At 42.2% G+C, this 26,201-nt stretch overlaps 1 protein-coding gene across 3 annotated transcripts in view; it reads right to left on the bottom strand.

Moving 5' to 3' along the window:
- Nucleotides 1–25,274, bottom strand: part of CXXC1 (CXXC finger protein 1) — a 36,149-nt gene extending 10,875 nt beyond the window's left edge. Inside the window, exons 1-12 of one of the 3 annotated variants that reach the window (XM_077475255.1) lie at nucleotides 25,124–25,274; nucleotides 23,721–23,830; nucleotides 22,530–22,630; nucleotides 17,818–17,951; nucleotides 15,477–15,638; nucleotides 14,846–15,001; nucleotides 14,661–14,768; nucleotides 8,140–8,324; nucleotides 5,646–5,853; nucleotides 5,361–5,471; nucleotides 3,615–3,664; nucleotides 3,411–3,507 (exon numbers count right to left, since the gene is read on the bottom strand). In XM_077475255.1, coding sequence (XP_077331381.1) covers nucleotides 3,411–3,507; nucleotides 3,615–3,664; nucleotides 5,361–5,471; nucleotides 5,646–5,853; nucleotides 8,140–8,324; nucleotides 14,661–14,768; nucleotides 14,846–15,001; nucleotides 15,477–15,638; nucleotides 17,818–17,951; nucleotides 22,530–22,630; nucleotides 23,721–23,830; nucleotides 25,124–25,126 — 1,425 coding nt within the window. In that variant the 5' untranslated portion in view covers nucleotides 25,127–25,274. The remainder of the gene's footprint in view (nucleotides 1–3,410; nucleotides 3,508–3,614; nucleotides 3,665–5,360; nucleotides 5,472–5,645; nucleotides 5,854–8,139; nucleotides 8,325–14,660; nucleotides 14,769–14,845; nucleotides 15,002–15,476; nucleotides 15,639–17,817; nucleotides 17,952–22,529; nucleotides 22,631–23,720; nucleotides 23,831–25,123) is intronic. The other 2 variants (XM_077475263.1, XM_077475269.1) reach the window with 2 other exon arrangements.
- Between the last annotated feature and the right edge of the window lie 927 nt (nucleotides 25,275–26,201).

Below are 26,201 nucleotides of genomic sequence, written 5' to 3'. Positions count from 1 at the left end.
TTACTGGCCGATTAATCAATTATGAAAATAGTAATCGATTAATTTCATAATCGATTAGTTGTCAATTAATCGATTCGTTGTTTCAGTCCTAACTACAAGGATAAGTGAACCAGCATGTCGCCCAGCCGGCTGTTGATAGAAGATCACAGGATCATTCATCTTGTGCAAAAAGCCAAGCTTCTGCATCAAAAAAAAAAAAAAAAAAAAAAAAAAAAAAAAAAAACACGGACCTATGGACCCGCAGGGTTCCTAGGTGCATCTCCTTCACTAGGAGGGGGTTGTAGCCTAGGGACCGCCCCCCTGGGCGGAACTAAAATTTCTGAAGTGTTGTGTTACAACTTTGCCTAGTAATCTCCAGTGATAGGGCTGACAACCCATTTTGTTACAGAGAGGAGCTGTGTCGGTCGGTGAATATAAGAGAAAAGAACCACTTGAACTTGTCGCACTCGCCAGTACTAACAATGAAAACGTTGCAGGGTTTTCATGAGTTTTGTGCAAGGCTTCTATATACATACACACTACTAAACATGTATCACAAATGCCGTACTGAATCACTCCCAGTGTGTTTTTCTAGTGGAACTCAACATTGACTATTTTTAATCCTTATGCCGCGTACACACGGTCTGACTTTCTGATGGCAAATGTGCGATCGGAGCTTGTTAGTCGGAAATTCCGATCATGTGTAGATGCCATCGGACAGTTTCCATCGCACAAAATTTGAGATCTGGTTCTCAAATTTTCCGACAACAAAATCTGTTTCTGTAAATTCCGATCGTGTGTACACAATTCCAACGCACAAAGCTCCACACATGCTCGGAATCAAGCAGAAGAGCCGTAATGGCTATTGAACTTCGATTTCTCGGTTCATCGTACGTCACTGCATTCTTGACGTTCGGAAATTCCAACAACTTTGTGCGACCGTGTGTATGCAAGACAAGTTTGAGCCAGGAAAGTCCCATGGATTTTGTTGTCGGAATGTGCGATCGAATGTGTATTAGTAAATCGATAGGAAGGTACAGTGCATCCAGAAAATAATCACATTGCTTCCCTTTTTCCACATTTTGTTATGTTACAGCCTCATTCCAAAATTGATTCATTATTTTTCTCAAAATTCTACAAACAATTCCCCATAATGACAACGTGAAAGAAGTTAATTTGAAATCTTTGCAAAATTATAAAAAAACAAAAAACAAAAAAAAAACTCCCACGTCCTTAAGTATTCACAGCCTTTGCTCAGTACTTTGTTGAGCAAAGGCACCTTGAAGCACCAATTACAGCCTCAAGTCATTTTGAGTGGGATGCCACAAACTTGACACACCTATTTTTGGACAGTTTCTCCCATTCTTCTTTGCAGGGCCTCTCAAGTTCCATCAGGTTGGATGTGGAGAGTCGGTACGCAGACATTTTTCAGATCTCTCCTGGAGATGTTCAATCGGGTTCAAGACTGGGCCACTCAAAGACATTTACAGAGTTGTCCCATAGCCACTCCTTTGTTATCTTGGCTGTCTGCTTAAGGTCGTTGTCCTGTTGGAAGATGAACCTTCGACACAGTCTGAGGTCCAGAGCATTCTGGAGCAGGTTTTCATCAAGGATGTCTCTGTACAATGCTGCATTCATCTTTCCCTCAAACCTGACTAGTCTTCCAGTTCCCGCCACTGAAAAACTGAAAGGGATGGTATTGGCCAAGTGATGAGCGGTGCCTGGTCTCCTCCAGACATGACGCATGCCATTCAGTCCAAAGAGTTCAATCTTTGTTTCATCAGACCACAGAATTTTGTTTCTCATGGTCTGAGAGTCCTTCAGGTGCCTTTTGGCAAATTCCAGATGGGCTGTCATGTGCCTTTTAATAAGGAATGGCTTCTGTCTGGCCACTCTACCATACAGGCCTCATTAGTGGAGTGCTGCAGAGATGGTGGTTCTTCTGGAAGGTTCTCCTTTCTCCACAGAGAAACGCTGGAGCCCTGTCACAGTGACCATCAAGCTCTTGGTCACCTCCCTAAGGCCCTTCTCCCCGAATCGCTCAGTTTGGCCAGGCAACCCGCTCTAGGAAGAGTCCTGGTGGTTCCAAACTTTTTTCATTTATGGTGTAATGGAAGTCACTGTGCTCATTGGGACCTTCAATGCTGCAGAAATGTTTATGTACCCTTACCCAGATTTGTGCCTCGGATGTCTACAGACAATTCCTTGGACTTCATGGCTTGGTTTGTGCTCTGACATGCACTGTTAATTGTGGGACCTTAAATAGACAGGTGTGTACCTTTCCAAATCATGTCCAATCAAATGAATTTACCACAGGTGGACTCCAAACAAGTTATAGAAACATCTCAAGTACGATCAATGGATACAGGATGCACCTGAAGACTGAATACTTATGTATATGTGATTTTTTTTTAAATTTTTTATTCTACATAAATTTGCAAAGATTTCAAAATAAACTTGTTTCACGTTGCCATCATGGGGTATTGTTTGTAGAATTTTGAGGGAAAAAAAATTAACTGAATCCATTTTGGAATAATGCTGTAACATAACAAAATGTGGAAAAAGTAAAGCACTGTGAATACTTTCTGGAAGCACTGTACATCGTATTTATTTGTCCTAAACTTTTTTATTCAGTATTTCTTCTGTTACTTTCTGATTTCCAGGCCTAGGCAAATGTCATACATGACAGGCGTCTTCAGGAACGGAGGACAAATTTTATTAGCCAAGCACACCATCCTGCCTGAGCTAAGGGCAGATGGATTCCAGGAAGTAAATGCTACAAGAATACATTTGCCCTTACTCAAGATGGCTACCACCAGAAATGGTAGGGGTGCTTTTCAAAGTAATTTATCATCAAAATAAAGCATGGATACATAGATGGATGAGCGAATTTGCTTTGAATATTAACAACTCAGATGCGGTGTAGTTCCACTTTGGTCTTTGATAAAACCGCTTTAAAAAGAGAAACTAAACCCTCGTGGGTTTTTCTTCCTTTCTTCTTCCCTGCAAAGTAAAGGAATAATGTGCTAGTATGAATCACATACTAGCACAATATGTGACACTTACCTGCAAATGAAGCCCATGTCGTCCCTGCTGCAGGCTGCATCCAACTTCGCACATCTTCCTCCCGGGGCCACAGACTGGCTCTGTGACTGTCCGGAGCGGTGTGACCTCACTCCCGTGCGGGAGACACCGGTCATGGCACATGCTTCTGAAGAAACGGCATGGGCGACTGTTCCTTCGGAGTGCATGTTCTGATGACATCATCAGCGCAATATACAGTAAATATCTCCTAAACGGCGCAAGTTTAGAAGGTATTTACAGTACCTATAGGTAAGCCTTATTCTAGGCTTACTTATAGGTACAACTAACACAGGGAGGTTTACAACCTCTTGACTATGTTGACATTACAGCAACAAATAAAGCCTAACCTTGGGGTCTCGTGAATGTTCTGGACACAAAACTTGCAACCGCTTGCAGTAGGTTTTACTCTGTGGATTGTACACATCACAAAAGAGACGAGTAGCTCTGCAAATAGGAAAACAAATATTTTTAGGAACACCAAACATAGTCAGACATAACAGGGAAGAGCAGTGATTAAAGGTCCCTGTAAAGTCCAGCAAAGCAAAACATACCCTTCAATTCTGGTAGGATACATTGATCCAAAGGATGTCTGGCTTTCATACTAGAAAAAAAAAAAAAAGGCACAACAGGAGAATTACTGATTACCCAATATAAACGAGAAACCTACATACAGCTTTAATAAAAAGCAATTCTAGACTTATAACAACAAATGCAGAAATATTACAGGAAGCCGTCTATAGCGTCAGGTCACATGATTGTGTTGAGCATTCCTTCTCTATGTTTAATATAGTAAGAAGCCCACATTGACCTACATAGTTACACAGCTCAGCATTTGGTGTTCATAATATACAAGATTATCATCAACAAAGCAATGATCTGCCCAGAAGTATCATGCTGATACTTTCAAACAGCCCTCAGCTTTCCAATGGATGTTTATGCACTAACAGATGTAAATCACTCAACAGCCCAAATCTAGAAGTGTTATTCATGTTAGCTCTGGAAGATTTTACTCCCTTTATGACCAGGCCATTTTTTGCTATTTGGCATTGCGCTACTTTAACTAGTGCTTGCACAGTCAGGCAACGCTGTACCCAAATTAAATGTATATATGTTTTTCACATAAATAGAGTTTGCTTTTAGTGGTATTTGATAATTACTGGGTTTTTTATTTTTTTGCAATATAAATGAAAAAAAAGACTGGAAATTAAAAAAAAAAAAAATAAATAAAAAATTTAAAAAATAAAATAAAATTTTTCCTTTCTGTTAGAGCCCTTTCACACTGAGGCAGTTTTCAGGCATTTTATCGCTACAAATAGGGCCTGTAAAGTGCCTGAAAACTGCCTCCCATGCTGCCCGAATGTGAAAGCCTGAGTGCTTTCACCCTGGGGCGGTGCGCTTACGGGACGTTAGAAAAAGCCCTGGAAGCACTGCCTTTGGGGCAGTTTGGGAGCGCTGTAAACAGCGCTCCTAAAACACCCCTGCCCATTACAATGAATGGGCAGTGCTTCCGAAGTGCCTGAAAAGCGCTTCGGAAGCGCTGCAACACAGCCATTTTTAACCTCTTTGGCCGCTAGCGGGGGTTAAAAAGCGACTGTGATTGTGCGGCAGGCAAACTGACACCGAGGGAACTGACTAACTGCCACTGACATCACCAGTGACATTAACACAGTGATCAATGATAAGTGATAATAGTATTCACTGTACTAATGACACTGGCCAGGAAGCCAGTACCATCTAGGGCAATCAAGGGATATAATATGTGCCTAACAATGTGAAATGTGTATAAAGTGTGCTGCTTTTAAGAAAAGATCTCTCAGTTTCTGACAGAAGGTTCCCTCTGTACAAAGCGCATTGTGCTGTTTACTAAACACAGAGCTCTGGGCTGTGATTGCACACAAGCCAGTCCCGGCTGTAAATCATTGGCAGGAACCTGCTGACAGGCTTTCTCTGTGTACAATCATGCATGTGCAAGCCCTAAACCATGGAAGTAGGCGGTGACATATCGATACGTCCCTTTGTCTACAGCTCCTGGAAAACTTCTATGAAAAAGAAAACAATGTTCTGTTCTACCCAAGACATTCCTCCCCACAGTCATTCAGTCATTCAGTCCCGGGTTTCAGCTCTCAGCTACACAAAGCAAATACAATATAGAACAAAGAAGAGAACAAGCTCAGGTGGATTGCCTATGTACTAAGCACATGCTTAATACAAACATAGTTACTGGTCTGCAGTGTGCGTTCCTTTTTCTATCTGGTATTTTCTTTGAATATGGTTGGTGTTCTTCAGAATATTCTCACCTTGGCATAACAGCGCTCCATGTGCCTCAGAGCAACTTTGGGATTAATTGGATGGCCACAAGACACGCAGAAAATCTGAAAATCAGTGTCATCACTGTCCCCGTCATTGGTCTGTCAAACATAAATAAATAATCATGGTTAAACATTTACTTACTTGGTTCTCCTACTGCAAATGAATGAATGAATGAATGAATGAAACACTTATATAGCGCACAATGCGAACTGAATCGCCTCTAGGCACAAATGTGCTCCAACGATTTAACAAAAATTGGTCAATGGCCATACCTCTTCATCCTCTCGGATCTGCTGCTGTTTGGCTTTGCTGATTACACCCTCCAGCTCGTGAAAGCGACGCTCCATTTCTTGAAGCTTTGTACGTGCTTGCTGCTGTTCTCTGCGGATCCGTTCCAGCAACTTCTTTCCTTGTTCCTCTGCAACGCATGGGTTCTGTTGCCACTGCTGGATGCGTTGTGGAAGGATTTCGTAGATCCGACTGAAGACAAACATGAAGCAGAAAGACTTATAAGAAAATCATAGCAGGTCTATATCCATTTTAAAAGAGCATCCTAAAGGCAAAATCTAGTGTACTTACAATAGACTCATTGAGGTAATATTGCAGTGTTTACCTTACAACAAATAGGTTCACTTTAAAAAGGATAAATTCACCTTTCATGTTACATGTTACACCCATACTCAGGGTGTAACATGCAACAAACGGACCAATCCCAGATTCTCAATCTGACAGCTAGCGGTGGTTCTTTTCCCCCCTGATAACTGTCACAGTTTAAGAAAAATGTGGCCGAGTGGGGCTGCAGCCCCATCACTCATTCACAGTGTTCTGTGATTGAAAAACAACAAGGTCCTGCAGCTTTTGCAGCTGTCGGCTTGTAGTTTTCAATGAACTACCACGGTGCTGTAGAGCACATTCATTTTCTCTTTTAGTCAGATTGTATCTGGTTGCACGTAAATGGCACCATCTGATGATCGCTGGTGCAATGCTTTACAGGCTCCAAAAAAAAAAAAAAAAAGATATTTTCTTATCTGCAAAAAAATGCGGGTCCATCTGCTGCGAAGAGCAATGCCTTTTCTTTCATGTGACAGCACTGGTGCTTTGTGACTGGCTCAGTTGTCTGTCACATGGGGCAGAGGTATTGTTCTGAACTCTACTTAAAAAGAGGAGTTCCAGTCTCATGAAAAAAAAAAAAAAAGAAAAAAAAAGGCTGTAGCCACATACCTGTCCCACATTCCAGTGGAGTGTTGCACTCGATTTTACCCACTGTCTTCTTTCCCCAGCGCAGGCATCTTCACTATGGGCAACCAGCTGCGACAGCCAGGTGCCCACCGAGCAGTGCAGCGCATTGTGAGTGGTGGATGCAGTCTTCTGGGACATGTCAGTGTGTGTGTGTGTGGGGGGGGGGAAGTGATGCCTAGGCGGTTGAAACGCAAGTGTCAAAATCAGGCACCCCTGCTCCTCAAAAGTGACAATTCTTCAATAGGTACGGGGGGGATGAGTGCTTAAAGTGGAACTTCCCCTTTTGGGTGGAGCTCTGCTTTAAGCTCTACAGTGAATCTGTTGTTTAGCTTCTTTTGGGATGAATTTAGGGATTTGTAGATTAGCCACTAGAGAGAGTGTGCAATCACTCTGTGGGTTAGATTTACTAAAACTCAAGCACCCAGAATCTGGTGCAACAGTGCATGGTAGCCAATCAGCTTTTAACCTCAGCTTGCTCAGTTAAGCTTTGGCAATAAAATCTGGAAGCCGATTGGTTTCTTTGCAGAAGTGAGCCTAATTTTGCACTCTCCAGCTGTAGTAAATAAACCCTTGTGTGTCTCTCTCTAAACACTGTTGAAGTTACATATTTGCCAAACAGAAAGTGCAATATTTTTAATCAGCCCTCCAACCCATAGATTTGCATTGTAAAGCAGGCCATAGATTAAGCAATTTTCTTTCCTGCAAACCATGGTTTGCAGGAAAGAAAAACACTCACCTCCCCTCTATCAACATAGATGGATTGAATCTTGGCTTGTTTAGCAGGTGCTGGCTGAGATTCGATCTATGGCTGGCTTAAAGTTATTATAAAGGCTTGTTTTTTTTTCCCCTAAACATAACAAACATGTTATACTTACCTGCTCTTTTTGCAATGGATTTGCACAGAGCAGCCTGGATCCCCCTCTTCTCAGGTCCCTGTTCTGTGATCCTGGCCCCTTCTTCCCATTTAGTGCCCCCACAGCAAGCAACTGGCTATAGGGGCACCCAAGCTGACACAGCTCCCTGTGTCCATTCAGATACGGAGCCCTGACCCCCCCCCCCCCCCGCCCCCAATTGGCTAGCTGGCTTTAAATTGACAGCAACGGGAGCCAATGCTGTGTCTCAGCCAATCAGGAAGGAGAATATAGGATGGCTGAGGCACTCATGGACACCGCTGGACAGAGAGGGGGTAGTATTAGGGTGGCTGCTACACACAGAAGGCTTTTTATTTTAATGCATAGTATGCATTAAAATAAAAAAAATCTTCTGCCTTTACAACCCCTCTAAGAAGGAACATTAAAGCGCAATCACAATGCAACACCTTAAAACAGGAAGCGGGAGTATGTAATCAGCAGAAAATGACTGCTCCAATGGATAGAGATAGAGAGAGACACACACACACACACACACACACACACACACACACACACACACACACGAAAGGTAGCCTATACAAGGAAAGTTGCAAATCTTTTTCTAGAAATGAGCCTAATGAAAGTAGAGAACTGTAATGTAGGCCACTGCACTCACTTAGCTGCCAGCTTCATGCCGCAGTCATCGGAGCAGTACTTCGAGTTGGCTCGTGCTGGCTGGACACAGCTTGGTCCCAAACATTGGCGCAATGATGAGTAATCTCTGTTTTCCAAGCGCTCAGTGTGCTTAGCCTTGTCCTTGTGCCTTTGCTTCTGTTTGTGTCTCTTGTACTTGTCATCCTTCTAAGGAATACATAAAAACAATGACAATTATTCAGCATATGACAAGCTTAGATGAGGACATTGAAAGCCCAATACTGTGAAGGCTCATATTGTGCAGAGGTAGCACAAAAATCAGAAAGGATATGTTGGTTCTACCAGTCACATTTCTTCTCCACATGCTGCTTCATGTTCCTACCAGGCTGTTTAAACAGCCTTGAATATCTTAAAGCAGTAATAAAACAAAAACAGAAAATATATTGCAGCTTAACAGTCCCTAAACATGATGGCTGCAATTTGTTTTCTTTTTTTTTACTTTTTCTCCTATATTTTTACTTGGTGATCGGGCCAGTGACACGCTTCCTGTCTTAGGCTGTCTCTACCGATTGAGGAGCAACAAAAACACCTTTAGACAGCAGTATTGTCTGTATGGGGAAGAGGATACAGTTTGATGCACTAGCAGACTTAGTTGGACTTGACTAAGGAATTAAAGCCAAGCTCCAGTTAAAACTTTTACAGCAACATTGTTTTCTTCCTTTTGGGGCAAAAGTTATACATAAAACGTATAAAAGTTGACCATTGTAAGCATTGACTGCAGTAAATTGTTTTGTTTCACCCTCTAACTGGAATGTTTTTTTAGGAAGCGCGATCATAGAAGTTGAAATATAACAGATTTACTGGCTGGACCACTAGATGAAAATAAAAAGGAGAAAAACATAAAAAACAAAACAAAAACAAATGCAGCCACCACATCTAAAAATAGGCACGCAGCAATATAATACATTTTATTTTTATGGTTTAATAATGCTTTAAAAAAGCGTATCTAATCCTAAAATTAACATGTTCCTATGTCAAAAAGTTATATTATATATACACACACACACACGTGTGTGTGTGCGTGTGCGTGTGCGTGTGTGTGTGTGTGGGGGGGGGGGGGGGTCATGTCCTGATTTTATTTAAATCATACCAGCAAAGTTTATCCCCAGACACTTTTTGTTCCTAGGATAACACTTATTCATCTCCACTGCAATGTCACCTTTTTCTGCAGCCTCCTGAGACTACAAGCAGCTCCACCAAAACACATTGTGCTAGCACATTCTGCCATAGTCAACACAGCAAGACTACGATATTCAGTAGCCTCTGGAGTGCACAACTATCCACAGGAAGTTCATACAAGAGAAATTTACTAAACCTGGTGCACAAAGAATTTGATGCAGCCATGACTGGTAACCAATCAGCTTCTAACTGCAGCTTGTTCAATTAAAGTGGTTGTAAAGGCAAAAGGTTTTTTTTTTATCTTAATGCATTCTATGCATTAAGATAAAAAACCTTGGGTGTGTAGCAGCCTCCCCAGCAACCCCCTAATTACTTACCTGAGCCCCATCTCTCGCCAGTGATGTCCACAAATGTCTAAGCCACCCGATTGGCTGAGACACAGAACTGGCGTAATTGGCTCCTGCAGCTGTCAATCAAAGCCAGTCAGCCAATCAGGGGAGAGAGGGGCGGGCTGGGGTCAGGGCTCTGTGTCTGAATGGACAGAGAGTTGTGACTCAGGTCCAGTGCCCCTATAGGAAGCTGATGACTGCGGGCATTCGATAGGAAGGAGGGGCCAGGAGCAGCAAAGAAAGACTTGAGAAGAGGGGGATTCCGGCCTGCTCTGTGCAAAACCAACTGCACAGAGGAAGCAAGTATAAATTAATATATATATATTTTTTTTTAAAGAGACTTGACAATCACTTTAAAAAACTTTGACAATAAAGCCTAGAAGCCAACTGGTCACTATGCACAGTTGCACCAGATTCTGTGTTAGTTTTAGTAAATCTCCCCCAAGGAGTGTACAGGAGATGCACAGTGCAGGGAGAGACAACATGAACAAAACTAAGGGAAAACCTTTACTTTATTAAAGGAGAAGTTTGGGATGCAAAAAAAAACAAACATACATACATACTCTCTCACCTCCATGGTCTGATACTGCAGCTATCCCCCGCTGGCTCTAAGCTGAGAACTATGAAATCACATGACTGGTGACCACTCAGTTCTCAGTCAGCGGCGAGCAGCCGTTCTGCCCCTCCAGTGCTTACCGAATGCAGAGAGCCAAAGTTAGCTGTCAATCAGGGCTCTGGGTGGATCATAACAATATCGCTAAGATAATCAACAGCGGGCTTTAGCTGTGACTCCTGGCTCACAGTGGGGTACAAGTAAGTGTTCTACAGTGACCCACAAGAGAGGTATGGCCAAAAAAAGCTTCGGCCATATTACTCTTAACAAAAAAATATTGCAATCATGCTTTTCTTGTGCCCTACAAAACTAAAGCTGGACATAAATGGATAATTTTTTTTGCGATCATCCGTTATGTCACGTACACACGGATGGACTTTCCAGCAGACTAGATCCGATGGACTTTCAGCGGAGTTCCAACGGACTTTCCGAATGAACGGACCTGGACACACACAATCACAAGGAAGTTCTTAGCCAGTAGCCAATAGCTGCCATAGCGTTGTTTTTTGTTCGTCGGACTAGCATACAGACGAACGGATTTCTTGATAGGAACTGGTTCCGGCTGAAAAATTTTAAACATGTTCTATTTCTAAAGTCTGTCAGATTTTTGGACAGCAAAGGTCCGATGGAGCCCACATACGATCAAATTGTCAGACGGATTCGTTCCGTCAGACCTTTGCTGTTGACAAGTCCGGTCGTGTGTACACGGCATTAGGCTGACCAAAAAAAAAAAAAAAAACACCTACAGATTCCTCTGTCCACAAAAGTGAGGTGGGTGGAGGAATCCTCCCCACTGTGCTATGGTATTCTGACAGCAGGGACTCCTCCTGATCAGTGCTGCAGCCGATTAGCTGCAGGCGTTGATCAAATGACAGTTTTCCAACAGTACTGATAGAGAGAAGTAATTTATTCGTTTCAGATGGATTTCAATCCATCTATAGCCAGGTTTAGTATTCTTCTGCAAGAGTTTAATTCTAATTTAATTGTGATCAGTTGGTAACTTTTTCTTGATCTGTATGTTTTAATGTATAACGGGACAGTAAACCCTGGGCCACAGTCTGGTTAGCTGAAGCAGCTGCTAGCTTCCTTTAGTTCTAGGGAACTTCCGCAACTAGATCTTCCAGCCATTGTCTCTGACTATAGTCCATTACTTCACCTTGCAATCTTCTTCCTACTGCAGCAAATGAGTGCATAACTTAAAAAACATGAAGCAGGAGAGGTGGGGCCAGAACCAGGGATAAGCATGTTTAGATGGTGAGTGCACCCTGGAGTTTGGGATTCCTTCACTCTACACCAGCGAGGTACCTGGTATTTACAGTAAGCATTATTTTGAATTTTTGGCCATCACAGGTTCTCTTTATGACAGCTATTGCTCACAAGAACAACACAATCTAAAGCAGCTCTAAAATGATATAATGGAACTATAAAGGAACTTACGCCCAATTCCAAAATATATTCTTTCAAGGCGGACAGACATTTGTTAATTGTATTATAAAACAAATATAAAAGCCCCATTAGGAGACTGGAATCCCTTTTGTAGAGGCCACAGCATTTTTGCTGGGAAAGCTGGGAACCCAAGTACAGAGATCTCACCATCAAAGTTCCTGAGAGGTTAAATAAACAATTAGGGAATTTAAATCTCCAGCACCTACAAAAAAATGAAATATCAGTTTTGGATGATCCAGCCCTTAACATTTTATAAAAGCATAGTCAAAAAATGCCTTTACACAGGCAATATTACTCCATGATTAACTCCAAAAATAAATATCCCTGTCTTATTACATAAAAAATCCTCATATTCTGATGCAAAAGCCGCTGCACTACACCCTGCAACTCAGCAATAAGGGTTCTATAGAAACCAGGGCACTGGAGACCTCCTGATCAACCTGGCGAATGCCCACTGCAGATCCATGTGGTGCAGGAGCAGCTTCGATATCAGAAGGTATCCAGATGGAACCTGGAGGCAGGGTATATATTTTTAGGAGGTATCATGGAGTTATCCTTAAAAAAAAAAAAAAGAAAAAAAAAAGAAAAAAGTTTATGATCATCATTGAAAAAGCAGGTTACCAGCACACAGGAATATATATTTCTTACTGCAAGTTGTGGACTTATTGTTAAAGAGCTTTTCCAGGCAACAAGTGAAACCCACCATTCGCTAACTGTATCCACCAAACTCCACAGCTGTGTTAAATTCAGAAATTGAACTTGATTTACCATAATCTATGTTCCCTCTAATATACTGCAACCAGAATCCAACAATCACCTCACAAGTTTACTAAGAAAACACTTCATGAAACCAACGGTATGGGATATTCACTCTATATGCTTTCTAACTTCTAGCTTGAATACTCTGGGTCTGGACAAAAATGCAGATAAAGCTTTAACTTCTCCGATCAAGAACACTTCTGCTACCTTTCCCAGTCTATGTGCTGCTATGTAGAGGACTTGAAGGGTAACTCCACTTTTGTGGGGAAAAAAATAAATAAAAAATAATATAGCATATACAATTGCGACACAATTGCGAGTCATATAGCAATCTTATTAAAAACTACCTTTCCTTTTCAATCTGCACCACTGTACTTTCTGTAAAATGCAATGCAATATGGCTACCTGGAGGCATTACCCCCCCACCCGCACTGTCAGTCAGTCTAGCGCTTACCACATCTAGGTAGTAGGTGGCGTGCGGCTCCTCTCCTCTGCCTAGGCATCAAAATAGGATCACCTGTCCTTTCAGCCAATCGGGTGACAGGTCTCACGACCCATTTCCTGAGTGGCCAAGAAGGGGGATCAGTGTTACAATAGTGAATATTCATTCACTATCGTAACACACCTGGGTGGGCTTGGTTAGCATTATCTGTGCTCCGAGCCCACCTTATTTTGAGGCCTATTAGAGCCTCTGGCTCTAAATCAGGTGCAAAAAAAATTAAGAAGAAAAAAAAAAAAACAGCCCCCCCCCATCCACCATTGCAATCCATGCATCAGTGTCTTGCAAGTGGCCGAACGCATGGATAGGGGAGGCGGCGCCCGTGCGCCCTTAATGGACCCTGCCCTTACGTTCTATACACAGAAAGCGTACAGAACGCCCCCCAGAAATTTAATTTCCTGCTTATGTTCTTGGCTCACTGATTTTCCCAGAATTCTGCACTAAAATACAGATCAGATTTGGAGCATCCCCTGCAATACAATTTTCATTTTTGGTGTGAAATAATGTCTAAAGGGATGCCGACCCAGCAGCTTTCCTCATCAGAGCCCTGCAAGTGCAGCAGTTGATTGATCATTACAAAATACAGATTCACTAAGCACATGAACACACACAAACATACAGCAATTTCTTCTGAATAAAAAAAAGGTAGGAATCTGCAACAAAGTTTGTTAAAATTCCTGTAATATACATAGATCACCCAGAAGGGAATGTTTTTTTTTTCTCCAAAAAAGTGGAGTAATTTATTAAAGATACAGAATGCCTCCAGGCTGCCCTATATTTCACAGAAAATTACAGCGCTGCAGATTGAAAGGGAAAAGTAATTTTTAATAACATTCAATTACAATATGACTTGTGCTGCAATGGTATACACTAATATATATATATATAATTATTTATTTTTATTTGCTATTTTTTTTCCCCATGAAAATGGTCTTTAGTAGATCAACCCTACTGACTCGGAAGTAGTAAGCATGTAAGGACGCATGCCTTTTCTACAATTTTTCTAATCTGGATACTTGTTTGTGGTCATTGATTCAAAAAGTACTGAAGCCAGTAGTTCAGCTTAACAGTTAGGCACCTAGCAGTTTCAGAAGCAAGACCTCAAAATATATCTCAGAAAAGGTTTACTCAAACCCACGGTTAGCATGTCTAAATACAAACATATAGCAAACACAGCCCTATCATTAGTGTGTCTGCACTCTTGATATTTAATCAAAAATCCTTAAGAAGGGGGAGTAACAGGGCCCATTTCATATAATCAAAGCCAGCATGCCGTCTCAGGCTCCATTGTTTCCAAGGAAGAAGAGCGCAAGGCGGAGTGAATGCCTTACTTACAACTTGTAATTTCAACACACCCTTTCAGCCTAGGCATCAGTGGAAAACACAGTAGGTTTTCAAAAAATCCACAGATGCCCCCTTTATTCAACTGTGTGTATAGGATGTTACTCATTGTAAAAACTGCACCTGACATTGCTAACAAAGATTGGCTGCAAGAGATTTTCCAGCATTCAGGAAAATGTTCCTTACCAACAAGGAGCATGGGATCAGTTACTTTACATCCCATAGACGGCCCGGCTCACTGACGCAGTTCCAATTCTAACCAAAAGCTGGCCTAAGTATGGCCCACTTAGGCTTCCACGAGGCAAAAACTGACATACCTTTTTGTCTGACTTCTTCTCGCGTCTCTTAACGTGCTTTACTTTGACGGCTCTCTTCCTCAGCACAGAGTCGAGAAACGGCGCGTCGTCTGTGTCACTGAGCCACGGCTGCAGAAACACAAGTCTTATTATGAAAGTTCTACAGCTAGAGGCATCTCCATCTACTCCCAGCAAAGTTCAGTTACCAAGTTCTGGTCATCGAAAGCTCCTCCAGCACACAGTTCTTGATACAGATCTGGATCCAGGGGAAGGTCGTCGTCAGAGAGAGATTCGGCAAGGCTGGGCGGTTCTGGGGTATCCCTAAACACTGCAAGTTCATCGTCCTTAACACGCAGCATTTTCTGAAGACAACCCATAGCAGATGTATGAGAAGATTATTATCGAGCAAAACACACCAACCAATCAGAAACTCACAACAGATGAAATCCCCTAGCTGATGGATTGTTTTAGGCCGATGCCTTCCTTTTTTTGGAACTTTTCATATAATATGCTCATATTTTAATAGAGGAACCTCAGTGCAATTTAGCCTCAGAAGCCCACCAAAGGTCTTCAAATCCTTTAGTGGGTCTCATTGGAAAAAACGTTTCAGCTAATCAATGGGATTAAAATGTGGGGACCCCAGCTGTCAGCAAAGGGCAGGCTATATGCACAGACCTTCTGCTTTCTAGCTGAATATGGAAAACCTCTTGAAGGCATCTTATTATGCAAACAGCTCAACTGGCCTTTTCTACAGTGTGGGGCAGGTGTTAAATGCAGAGAGAACAACAACACTGACAGGTCACTCATAAGGCAAAGCTCACGCAGTGACACTCTTACCCGTGCTCTCACTTGACACTGTCGTAAACGGCACTTTTGACGGACCTTGTTGGGGCCTCCAAACTTCTTCATATCTCTGCAGAAATCACACTGCCCACAATCCTCTGTGCGGCTACATGATTCACACTCACCGCACATCCTTGCAGAACGTTTAATCTGTTGCTGAAATGGGTAACACATATAAGGCAATTTAATACTTTGTTCAAAAGTAAGATCTACAAGGTCAGAAACAGAGGCACTGTTACCACCCATGCTTGGGTGTATGGCTTCTCTATTTAAACAAATGCAATTTAACCATTTCAGACCTCACACTTGTACTCCCTCTATGGATCAGGGCAATTCCTACGTTTCTGCTATGGGCTGATTTGTTTGGCAATAAATTTGTTACTTAAAGTGATTGCAAAGTCTAAATTGTTTTATTTTTAAAAATAACAAACATGTTGTACTTACCCGCTCTATGCAATAGAATTGCACAGAGCAGCCCTGATCCTCCTCTTCTGGGTTCCCCCCATCCATGCTCTTGGCTCCTCCTCTTCTTGGTGTGCCACCATAGCAAGCTGCTTCCTAATGTGGCATAACTGCGGGTTCAATCCTGAGCCACAAGGCCTATGTCCATAGACACAGACAGCATGTCTCGGCACCTCCCCCCCACTCCCTTGTCACAGAATTTGACTGACAGCAGTAGGAACCAAATGGCAAAGGCTGTGAGAGCAGAGAGAGCTACTACAGATGGGCACAGTGATGGATCGAGTGAAGACTCAGTTAAGCATAAGTGGGGATGAGGGGACAATACAGGTACTGGAACATTTACCTTATTGCGAGAAATGCATTAAGGTAAAAAAAGTTTAGACTTTAGAACCACTTTAAAGCGTTTGTAACCCTAAAAAGAGCCTGTTCCTTTAAAGCATCAACAACAGTACAGTGCTTGTTTTGTTTACTTTGCCCCCCTGTATCACCTGAAAATAACTGGCTGATCCTACCTGGTTTTGACCTCCCCCCTGTAAACAGACCACGATTTATCATGGCTCCTGAGCCCTGACACCGTGGTCAGTTAACGTGCCTCCGTCATCTGCAGCTCTCCTCTTCCCTCCCCTCCCTGCCTGTCAGCCTCCACTGCTGCTATGATTTCTGAGTGTAATTTCTACCATCCCCTCTATTACATTAACTGATGTCCTCAGTGTATGTGGTTTTGTAAAAATAAGCCGTTCTATACTGTCTTTCCAAGCGCCACTCGGTGCTCACGTGACCGGCCCCCTCTCTCCTCCCAGCTGATGTCAGTGGGGGTTTCTCGGCCCCTCCCGCTGTAACTGTCAGACTGGGGTAGAAGAGAGATGGCTGGTCCTGTGAGCGCCACTATAAAATAAGGTATAGAAAGCTTATTTTTACAAAACCACATACACTGGGGCACATATCAGTTATAGAGGGGAGTGTAGAAACAAAAAAATTATATATATATTTATATTTTTTTTTTTTCTCTTGGGACACATATACCTTATGCAATCTATACACCTGTGCACTTTAAGTTTTTTTTTTTTTTTTGGGGTATATGCAGCACACCCAATGTCCACAACTGATTACATTACCCCTTAAAAGAGAAATATGGCCAAACCCTTTTTTGGCTATACTTCCCTTTAGGGTCACAGAAATACATTTACTGTTAAGCTCCTGTGACCCAAAGTTCCAAAAAACTAAAGCCATTACTCCTTTGTGTGCTGAATTGCCCAGACAAATCACATAAAACAGATCACCTAGTACGTTGTTTATAAGCGTGCACTATATCTCCCCATGCAGTCCTTTGCATGAAAGGCGTCTGTAAAATTTCACTTAGTTTTAGGGATGGGTTTTGCATTCTTATGTAAACGTCTATAGGAATTCAAAATCCACTTAAAGTGATTGTAAAGTCTTGTTTTTTTGTTTTTAAAATAACAAACATGTTATACTTACCACCTCTGTGCAATGGATTTGCACAGGGCAGCCCAGATCATCCTCTTCTCAAGTCCCTCTTTGCTGCTCCTGGCCCCTCTCTCCTGTTAACTGCCCCCACAGCAAGAAGCTTGCTATGAGGGCACCAGAGCTGAGCTGCAGCTAAGTGTGTCCATTCAGACACAGAGCTGTCGTTCAGCCCCGTCCCCTCTTTTCTGATTGGCTAACTGACTTTGATTGACAGCAGCAGGAGCCAATCAGGAGGGAGAGTGCCGGACAGCCGAGGGACACGTGGACATCGCTGGATAGAGAGGGGGCCTGCTACACACAGAAGGCTTTTTATCTTAATGCATAGAATGCATTACGATAAAAAAACGTCTGCCTTTACATTCTTATTTCAAAAGGGTATAATAATTACCTTACTCACACTACTGGTGCTATTTCTCCTCTTGTCACTCTTTATCAACTCTTCGTTCTCGTCCCTCTCCGTCTCTTTTTCCCTATCCTTGCTCTTCTTATGTCGGTATTTAATCTCCAAATGGGGATATTTCGCTGGAAATATGAATTGACACTGTAAATCAAACTGCAATTTCTAAGGACAACTTTTTTTTTTTGATAAATTGATATAACAATTGTATTGCTACACTGGCCATAGTGTAATTTAAAAACCAACATAAAAAAAGCATACAGACATTCAGATATGGTCGTTTTCAGCCGGCGATTCCCTACACCATAAGAATTATCATAGCGGCTATTCCACTGCTTGATTGTTCTAATGGAAGGCGAGAGGGGACGTCCCCCCACTCCCTCAATCGGTGAGTCGGACAGAGGATCCGCCGACCCTGGATGTTGATCATAGAGATTTTGGCAGACCAGATGGTCCCCGGAGGTCAGGCGCGATGTTATGACGTCACGCCTGGCCTCTGCATTAAAAAAAAAAAAATTTAAAAAACGGCGCCGCTTCGGCTAGAAAGCGGTGATCGGTTTATGAATTTTTTTGATTTCAGGCTTCCCAGCCTAGTGGTGAGATGTGGGGTCTTATGGACCTCATATCTCACTATAAAGAGGACCTGTCATGTGATATTCCTATTACAAGGGATGTTTACATTGTAATAGGAATAAAAGTGAACGAAAAAATGTTGTTTTCAAAAAATGTGTAAAAAATAAATAAAAGAAAGCATAATTAACAATAAAAAAATAAATAATTTTAAAGCGCCCCTGCCTCCGTGTGCTCGCACGCAGAAGCGAACACATGCTTAAGTCCCGCCCACATATAAAAACGGTGTTCAAACCATACATGTGACACGAACGTTGGAGCGAGAGCAATCATTTTGTCCCTGGACCTCCTCTGTAACTTAAAACATGTAACCAGTAAAAAAAAATTTCAAGCGTCGCCTATGGGGATTTTTAAGTACCAAACTTTGGTGCCATTCCACGAGCGTGTGCAATTTTGAAGCGTGACATGTTAGATATCTATTTACTCGGCGTAACTTCATCTTTCACAATATGCAAAAACATTGGGCTAACTTTACTGCTTTTTTATTTATTTATTTTTTTTAAAGCACAAAACGGTTTCTTTCCCAAAATAAATCGCATTTGAAAAATTGCTGCGCAAATATCGTGAGAGATAAAAAGTTGCAACAATCGCCATTGTATTCTCTAGGGTCTTTGTTTAAAAAAAAAAAAAAAAAAAAAACATATATAATGTTTGGGGGTTCTATGTAATTTTCTATCAAAAAAAAAAAAGATTTTTACATGTAGGAGAGAAATGTCGGAATTGGCCTGGGTGGCAAGTGGTTAAATATATTCTTTTGCTCTGCTTATACGAATGAAAAAGGAGGGCTATACTAAAGACAGTAATGTTAAAAAAAAAAAAAAAAACTAGAAAAACGTCATATGACTAAATCATCAGGACCAGATGTCCTACACCCAAGAGTTCTCAAACAACTTAGCCGTGTTATAGCCAGATCACTATTCCTAATTTTCAAGGACAGCTTACTAACTGGGACAGTACATCTGTAAATGTGAGTGGAGCCTTTTATCTTGTAATAAATGACAGTGTTTTTATACAGTTAAACACTATGTCAGTTTCTTTATTACTCTTGTGACAAATATCTATGAGGGATAACGTTTAAGTGAGCAGGAAAGTGAGCAGGAGCCCATCTATCTACAGTGGCATTTCAGACTATTGGATCTATATCCATATGGGGGAAGGCACAACTAGACCCTTTTTTGGGTCGCATTTGGAGGTGAGCGCATAGTGTGACCGGTGGAGGAGCATGCATAGTAATTTTCCAATTTATCCCAGAATATTCACCAGTAGACACTTCAAGCAATTGTACAATGTGTATAGATGAACGCACGATATAAAAACGGACTGGATGAATCAATCATTGTTTGAATTGTTTTATCACTTTTTTTATGCTATTAGCGATTCATGGACACCATAATTGTTTGATTGCTTGTTTATTTCAGCATGTGATTATTTTTGTTCACACAGGTAATCAAGACTCTGTTAGGGGTCATTTTTATTTAGGCCCATATTAGAGCTGCACAATTAATTGTTAATAAATTGTGATCTCGATTCACCCCCTCTGACGATCTCTCCTGCAGAGGTTGCAGATTCTTTCATATAGGAGGAGAAACTATCTGCTCACAGCTGTCAAAAGAAAACATCCTGGCAGTCTGCCAAGTTTTTTTAACTTGCAACATTGTAACTAAGCTTCCTTTTTAGATCAAAGGGATAGAACTTTTTTGGGAAAAAATTCACTTCAACTAATAAAAAAATAAAAAAAATAAAAAAGAAGAAAAAAACAGTGAAGTTAGCCACATTTTTTTTGTTTTAATGTGAAGGATGATGTTACGCCACGAGAATCGTGATCTATCTTCTAAGCAAAAAAATTGTGATTCTAATTTTAGCCAGAATCGTGCAGCTCTAGCTCACATTAATTGTCACTGGAGTGTTTTGAAACATATGTAATAGAGTTAGATCACTGGATGAGGTAGCGCTTCACTTTAAATTAAGATTATTTTGCGTTTTTTTTGTAGGAACGCAACCTATTGAACAGCAACCTCTTTTTTTCAAATTTTTTCTTCCTACTATATTTTTACATGCATTTATAGGAGATTACACAAGGTAGCGCAGAAGTAACCTCTACCTGTTTACCAAATATTGTGTTTTGTTTTTTTTCTTTATTAAAGTGTATTTTTTCCAAAACAATTGCGTTTGAAAAATCGCTGCGCAAATACCGTGTGACATGAAAAATTGCAACACCCATCATTTTATTCTTTAGGTTATGAGAACTGGCTACAAATTAAACATATTCTCCCTGCAGAAGAGGCGCTTAGGCCCCTTTCACACTTGTGCGACCCGGGACTCCAAAGTCACGTGACAGGTTGTACCCCATGATTTCCAATGAGTACCATTCATATCCGTGTAATTTCAAAAGTAGCCCCTGTACTACTTTGGTCCGACTTTGATGCGAGTTGAGGTCCATAGACCTCAAGTTTACACAGGCAATCCCTAAAATCACATCAAAATTGCAGAAAAAAATGCTGCAAAGTGATTGTAAAGGTTTGTTTTTTAAAAAACAAACGTCATACTTACCTCCTCTGTGCAAGGGTTTTGCACAGAGTGGCCCCGATCCTTGTTTTCTGGGGTCCCCTGGCTGCGCTCCTGGCTCCTTCTCCTCATCGAGTACTCCCACAGAGAGCAGCACAGTGGTGTAGTGGTTAGCACTCTCACCTAGCAGTAAGAAGGGTTGCTGGTTCAAATCCCAACCCAACAACACTACCTGCCTGGAGTTTGCATGTTCTCCCTGTGTCTGCGTGGGTTTCCTCCGGGTACTCCGGTTTCTTCCCACAATTCAAAGACATGCAGGTAGGTTAATTGGCTTCTGTCCAAAAATTGGCCCTAGCATATGAATGGGGACCTTGGATTGTGGGCTCCTTGAGGGTAGGGACCAATGTGAGTGTGCAACATACAGGGATAGGGACAATTGTAGACACTCACACAGGCTGAACTGGATGGACTGGTGTCTTTATTCAACCTTACTAACTATGAAACTATGAAGCAGCATTCCATGGGAGCCAATGGCTATCAATCTATCCAATGAGGACCCGAGACAGCGCCTAGAGCTTCTGAGGCTAGTGCTCGTCGCTGGAACAATCGGGTTCAGGTAAGAAAAAGGAGGTCTCTAATGGGCAGCTGAAGCACAGAATGTTTTTCACCTTAATGCATAGATGCTTAAAGGTGAAAAACCCTGGGACTTTACAACTCCTTTAACCACTTGCTGACCACCTTCTGCATATATATTTTGCGCCAAGGCGGCTCAGCTGCGCAAATGTTGGTCTGTGCATGTGGTACTGCGGGTGCACGCCCGCCCGCAGGTCCGGTGGACTCTAAGGTGAGGGGAGGCAGACCGGGGCTCTGCCTATGTAAACAAGGCCGATCCCCATTCTGACAGGGGAAAAGAGCGAGATTAGCTGCTCCTAGTGATCAGGAACAGCATTCTCTCTCTACTCCCAGTCAGTCCGCCCCCCTGACAGTTAAAAACACCTCCCTAGGGAACACTTAACCCCTTGATAGCCCCCTAGTGTTAACCCCTTCCCTGCTAGTGCCATGTATACAGTGATCAGTGCATTTTTATAGCACTGATAACCAAAAAGTGTCACTTAGGGTCAGGTTTGTCCACCGCATCATTCGTCACTGTGTCATTAGTACAATGTCAGTGCATATTTTTAGCATTGATCACTGGTTCCCAAAAATGTCAGTTAGGTTCTATACACTGCAATGTCGCAGTCAAAAAAAAAGTTTGTCATCAGAGCTCAGTGTACTGCTTGCAATTTTTTTTTTTTTAGTAAAACACAGCAGAATCCACCAACGCCACTCAAGTCACAATTATGCCCCATAAAACACGATCGGACTTTGTGACAACAAAACCATGGACTTTTGTTGGAAAATCCCATAGTGTGTAGGGGGCAATATAGTTACTGGGCATGTTGCAGCCAATATCACATTGATGTCATCAGTTCTTAGCAACTGATAGACTTGGGGAACCCCCAAAATAGTATCCTCTGTACTATTTTGGGGTCTATTCATCTGTGATACAAACAGGTGGCATTCCTCACCTCGGCATGACATGCAGTACCACTCCCGAATGGCCTTGGCCATCTTCTCTGTGATGTTGATACAGTCTCCATGGAACCACTCATTGCAATGATCACACCCACTGTGCAAACAGAAAACAGACACGTTTTCACCAAGCAGTACACAAATTTAAAAAATACAAATGTTGCAGAGTTATAGCTACAAAACTGTCCATATAGTACATAGTAGAACAATCAACATCCAATTTTCTTAAATTTCCCTTAAAAAAAAAAAAAAAAAAAAAAACTGGAGAAGGGTTCCAATGTTTAAACACTCTGGGGTCGATTTACTAAAGGGAAATCTACTTGGAAGTGCATTCAGATCTGAGGGGAAGATCAGAAATGAGGGGAAACTCTGCTAATTTCTATCATCCAATCATGTGCAAGCAAAAATGTTTTTTTTATTTTCCTTGCATGTTCCCTTCAGATCTACAGCGATTGCACTTCCAAGTGCACAGTGGATTTTCCTTTAGTAAATAAACCTCTTAGTTTGGCCATTTGGGAGATTCCTATTTGACATGTGTCAGACAGAACAAGAATCTCCCCGTCATGGACACATTTAGTGCTAAAACACATAATCTAGTAGAGATGCATGCATAAATCACCAGTAAATAAAACTGCATATATCATTAAACAATACATATTACTCAGCGATTAGGTTCTTAACTTTAAGGCTGAAGTTTAATACACTTAAATTTTGCACCCCCCTTCATTAACACTCAATTACATTGTTAAATAAAACCTTTTAATATCCATACATGCCTTATTTTAGACCCAGTGATGTCATCCCTAGTTCTCTGTACCTTACTTGGCAATGGAAGCAAATTAGAGTTGGTGGGAGGATGTTGAGCCTCCAATGGATTAAAAAGTAATGCCCGGGGACAGTAAGGCTGGAGAACAAAGGCTAGACGATGCTGGGCACCCTAAAAGTCAGGAAACAAGAAAACCTCTGACTTTCTGCAGCTTCTAATGGCCATTGTGCGAAGCTCACAGTGTGTAGTGAAATCAGAGTAAGAAAATTCAGCACAGGACAGGAGCCTGTATAACTGTATATTAGTTTCGAGCTGATGTAAGATATCTTAAAGAAGCATAGAAAAAGGCTAGTGCTGCTGTAGGAATACGATTTTATTCAGCAATATTGCTGATTCAATAAAGATAATAAATTAGTCTCACATCATAAAGCAGTTGATATCTGGCTTGCGGCAAATGCAGTACACCGGTGCATTCTCTCCATTCTCCGTCTCTCCCAAGCCTGCCAGGTCGGGGTCTGAATACTCGCTATCCTGAGGACACATAAATCATTTGTTTAAAAAAAATAAAAATATATGTGTGAGGTGAATATGGGTATTGGTCAAGTATTCAGAAGGGATTAGGTTATGATTGGGTGTCCATTTCAGGTGCAGAGAGGTGACTGGGGTTGTCGGTTATGCAGAAGTGACTGGAGGTCTTTGTCTTTTAGAGATTAATGAGGATAGATAGAGGTGTGTGTGTGTGTGTGTGTGTGTGTGTGTGTGTGTGTGGATGGCTAGAAGTTATTTTACAAGAAGTAAGGGGGGGGGGTAGCTGATGCCATTATCTAGAGATGAATGGTGGAGGGGGTTATATATCAGTATATAGAAACAATTGGAAGAACTCTGTCAGTATACAGATGTGAATGGAGAGGAGATGTCAGTATACAGAGGTGAATGGAGTGGGGGGGGGGTGTCAGTATACAGAGGTGAATGGAGTGGGGGGGGGGGTGTCAGTATACAGAGGTGAATGGAGTGGGGGGGGTGTCAGTATACAGAGGTGAATGAAGTGTGGGGGGTGTCAGTATACAGAGGTGAATGAAGTGGGGGGGTGTCAGTATACAGAGGTGAATGAAGTGGGGGGGGTGTCAGTATACAGAGGTGAATGGAGTGGGGGGGTGTCAGTATACAGAGGTGAATGGAGTGGGGGGGGTGTCAGTATACAGAGGTGAATGGAGTGGGGGGGGGGGGGTGTCAGTATACAGAGGTGAATGGAGTGGGGGGGGTGTCACTATACAGAGGTGAATGGAGTGGGGGGTGTCAGTGTACAGAGGTGAATGGAGGGGAGGTGTCAGTGTACATAGGTGAGTGGAGGGGAGGTGTCAGTGTACAGAGGTGAATGGAGGGGAGGTGTCAGTGTACATAGGTGAGTGGAGGGGAGGTGTCAGTGTACAGAGGTGAGTGGAGGGGAGGTGTCAGTATACAGAGGTGAGTGGAGGTGTCAGTATACAGAGGTGAGTGGAGGGGAGATGTCAGTATACAGAGGTGAGTGGAGGGGAGATGTCAGTATACAGAGGTGAGTGGAGGGGAGATGTCAGTATACAGAGGTGAGATGTCAGTATACAGAGGTGAATGGAGAGGAGGTGTCAGTATACAGAGGTGAATGGAGGGGAGATGTCAGTATACAGAGGTGAGTGGAGTATATATAATCCTTGTACAATGATAGGTGACACTACAGAGGCGCCTCTCTCGCTCCCTCACACATAACATTACACAATCTATAGACGGGGAGGGGGATCACTGACAAAGAAATATCACAAAGCCTCCCCGGGATTGTTATGATCTTACCATCGCTGCCACTTCCGGTCTCTAGTTCGACTTCCGTGACGGCCAGGCGCATTTCCGCTTCCGGGTGAGCTGTGAGGTCATGTCGGGCTCATTGGCCTGAGGCAGAGGAAGGCAGGGTGTACTGTATTAATTAAGGGGGCGGCGTTGCTATGGGACACGGACCTTGTATACCTGTTTTCGATCCTCTGAAATGTAGGTCCGCAGAGTTGCCATTAAGGGGAATATAAATACAAGAGCAGGCAGCTGGTAGGGCATCCCTCCTACCCTCCACCAATCACTTCATAGAGAACTGTAGAGGCGGCAATTGCTGATCTGATAGTAAAAATAATATGTGTCCTCCTGACTGTTAGGTTAATGAATGGTACACGGGAGATTTTCTCATGATTAGCACCCCTCCCCTCACTCCCATTTTGTTACAGTAATTCGTTGCAAAGAAAATCATAACGATCCTCTGTGATCGCTAACAGTCATCTGTCGCTCACCAACTCAGATTCATCTGCATTTTAGCTTGGCGGCAAAACTGCTAGTGACAATCACTAAAAGTGTAATTAAAGGCAATATTTTTTTGCTTTTATGTAGAATGCAGAGGGATTAGCACACCTGTCAGATTTTATTTATGTCTGTGTCCCCATTAGGGAGATTCACCCTCTCTGTTTGTCCTGTTTACCGTTATCATTAAAAGTGAAAGAAAATTCCACATTTTGGATTGTTGTCCCCGAACAGTAATAGAGGGGAGATCTTCCAATGGAGACGAATCATTCCTGCACTTTAGATTTCCTCTTCCTGTTTTGGCTATGGGACAGGAAGTAAATCTGCCCAATAGGACACAGATGACAAAAAAAAAAAAACTATCAGTGTCAGAACCCTCCCTAGGGGCTCATTTACACTTGCGTCAACACACATTAAAGCTCCTTCTGCTTCAACATTTTTTATGCTTCTGTGATGCTTTTTTGAAGCTTGGCAGATGCCATGTGTGTGGCTATCGCATACCTGCAATTTCTACAACACAAAGCTAAAGCTGAATTAAAGCCTCTCAAAAGCTGCAGGTGCTTCAAGCAAGCTTTGTCATAGACTTCTA

The sequence above is a fragment of the Lithobates pipiens genome, unplaced genomic scaffold, assembly GCF_037356315.1.
Source record: "Lithobates pipiens isolate NorthernLeopardFrog02 unplaced genomic scaffold, aLitPip1_a1.2 Scaffold_1, whole genome shotgun sequence".
In the NCBI taxonomy this organism is placed as follows: Eukaryota; Metazoa; Chordata; class Amphibia; order Anura; family Ranidae; genus Lithobates; species Lithobates pipiens.
This window is presented reverse-complemented; position numbering and strand designations above follow the sequence as displayed.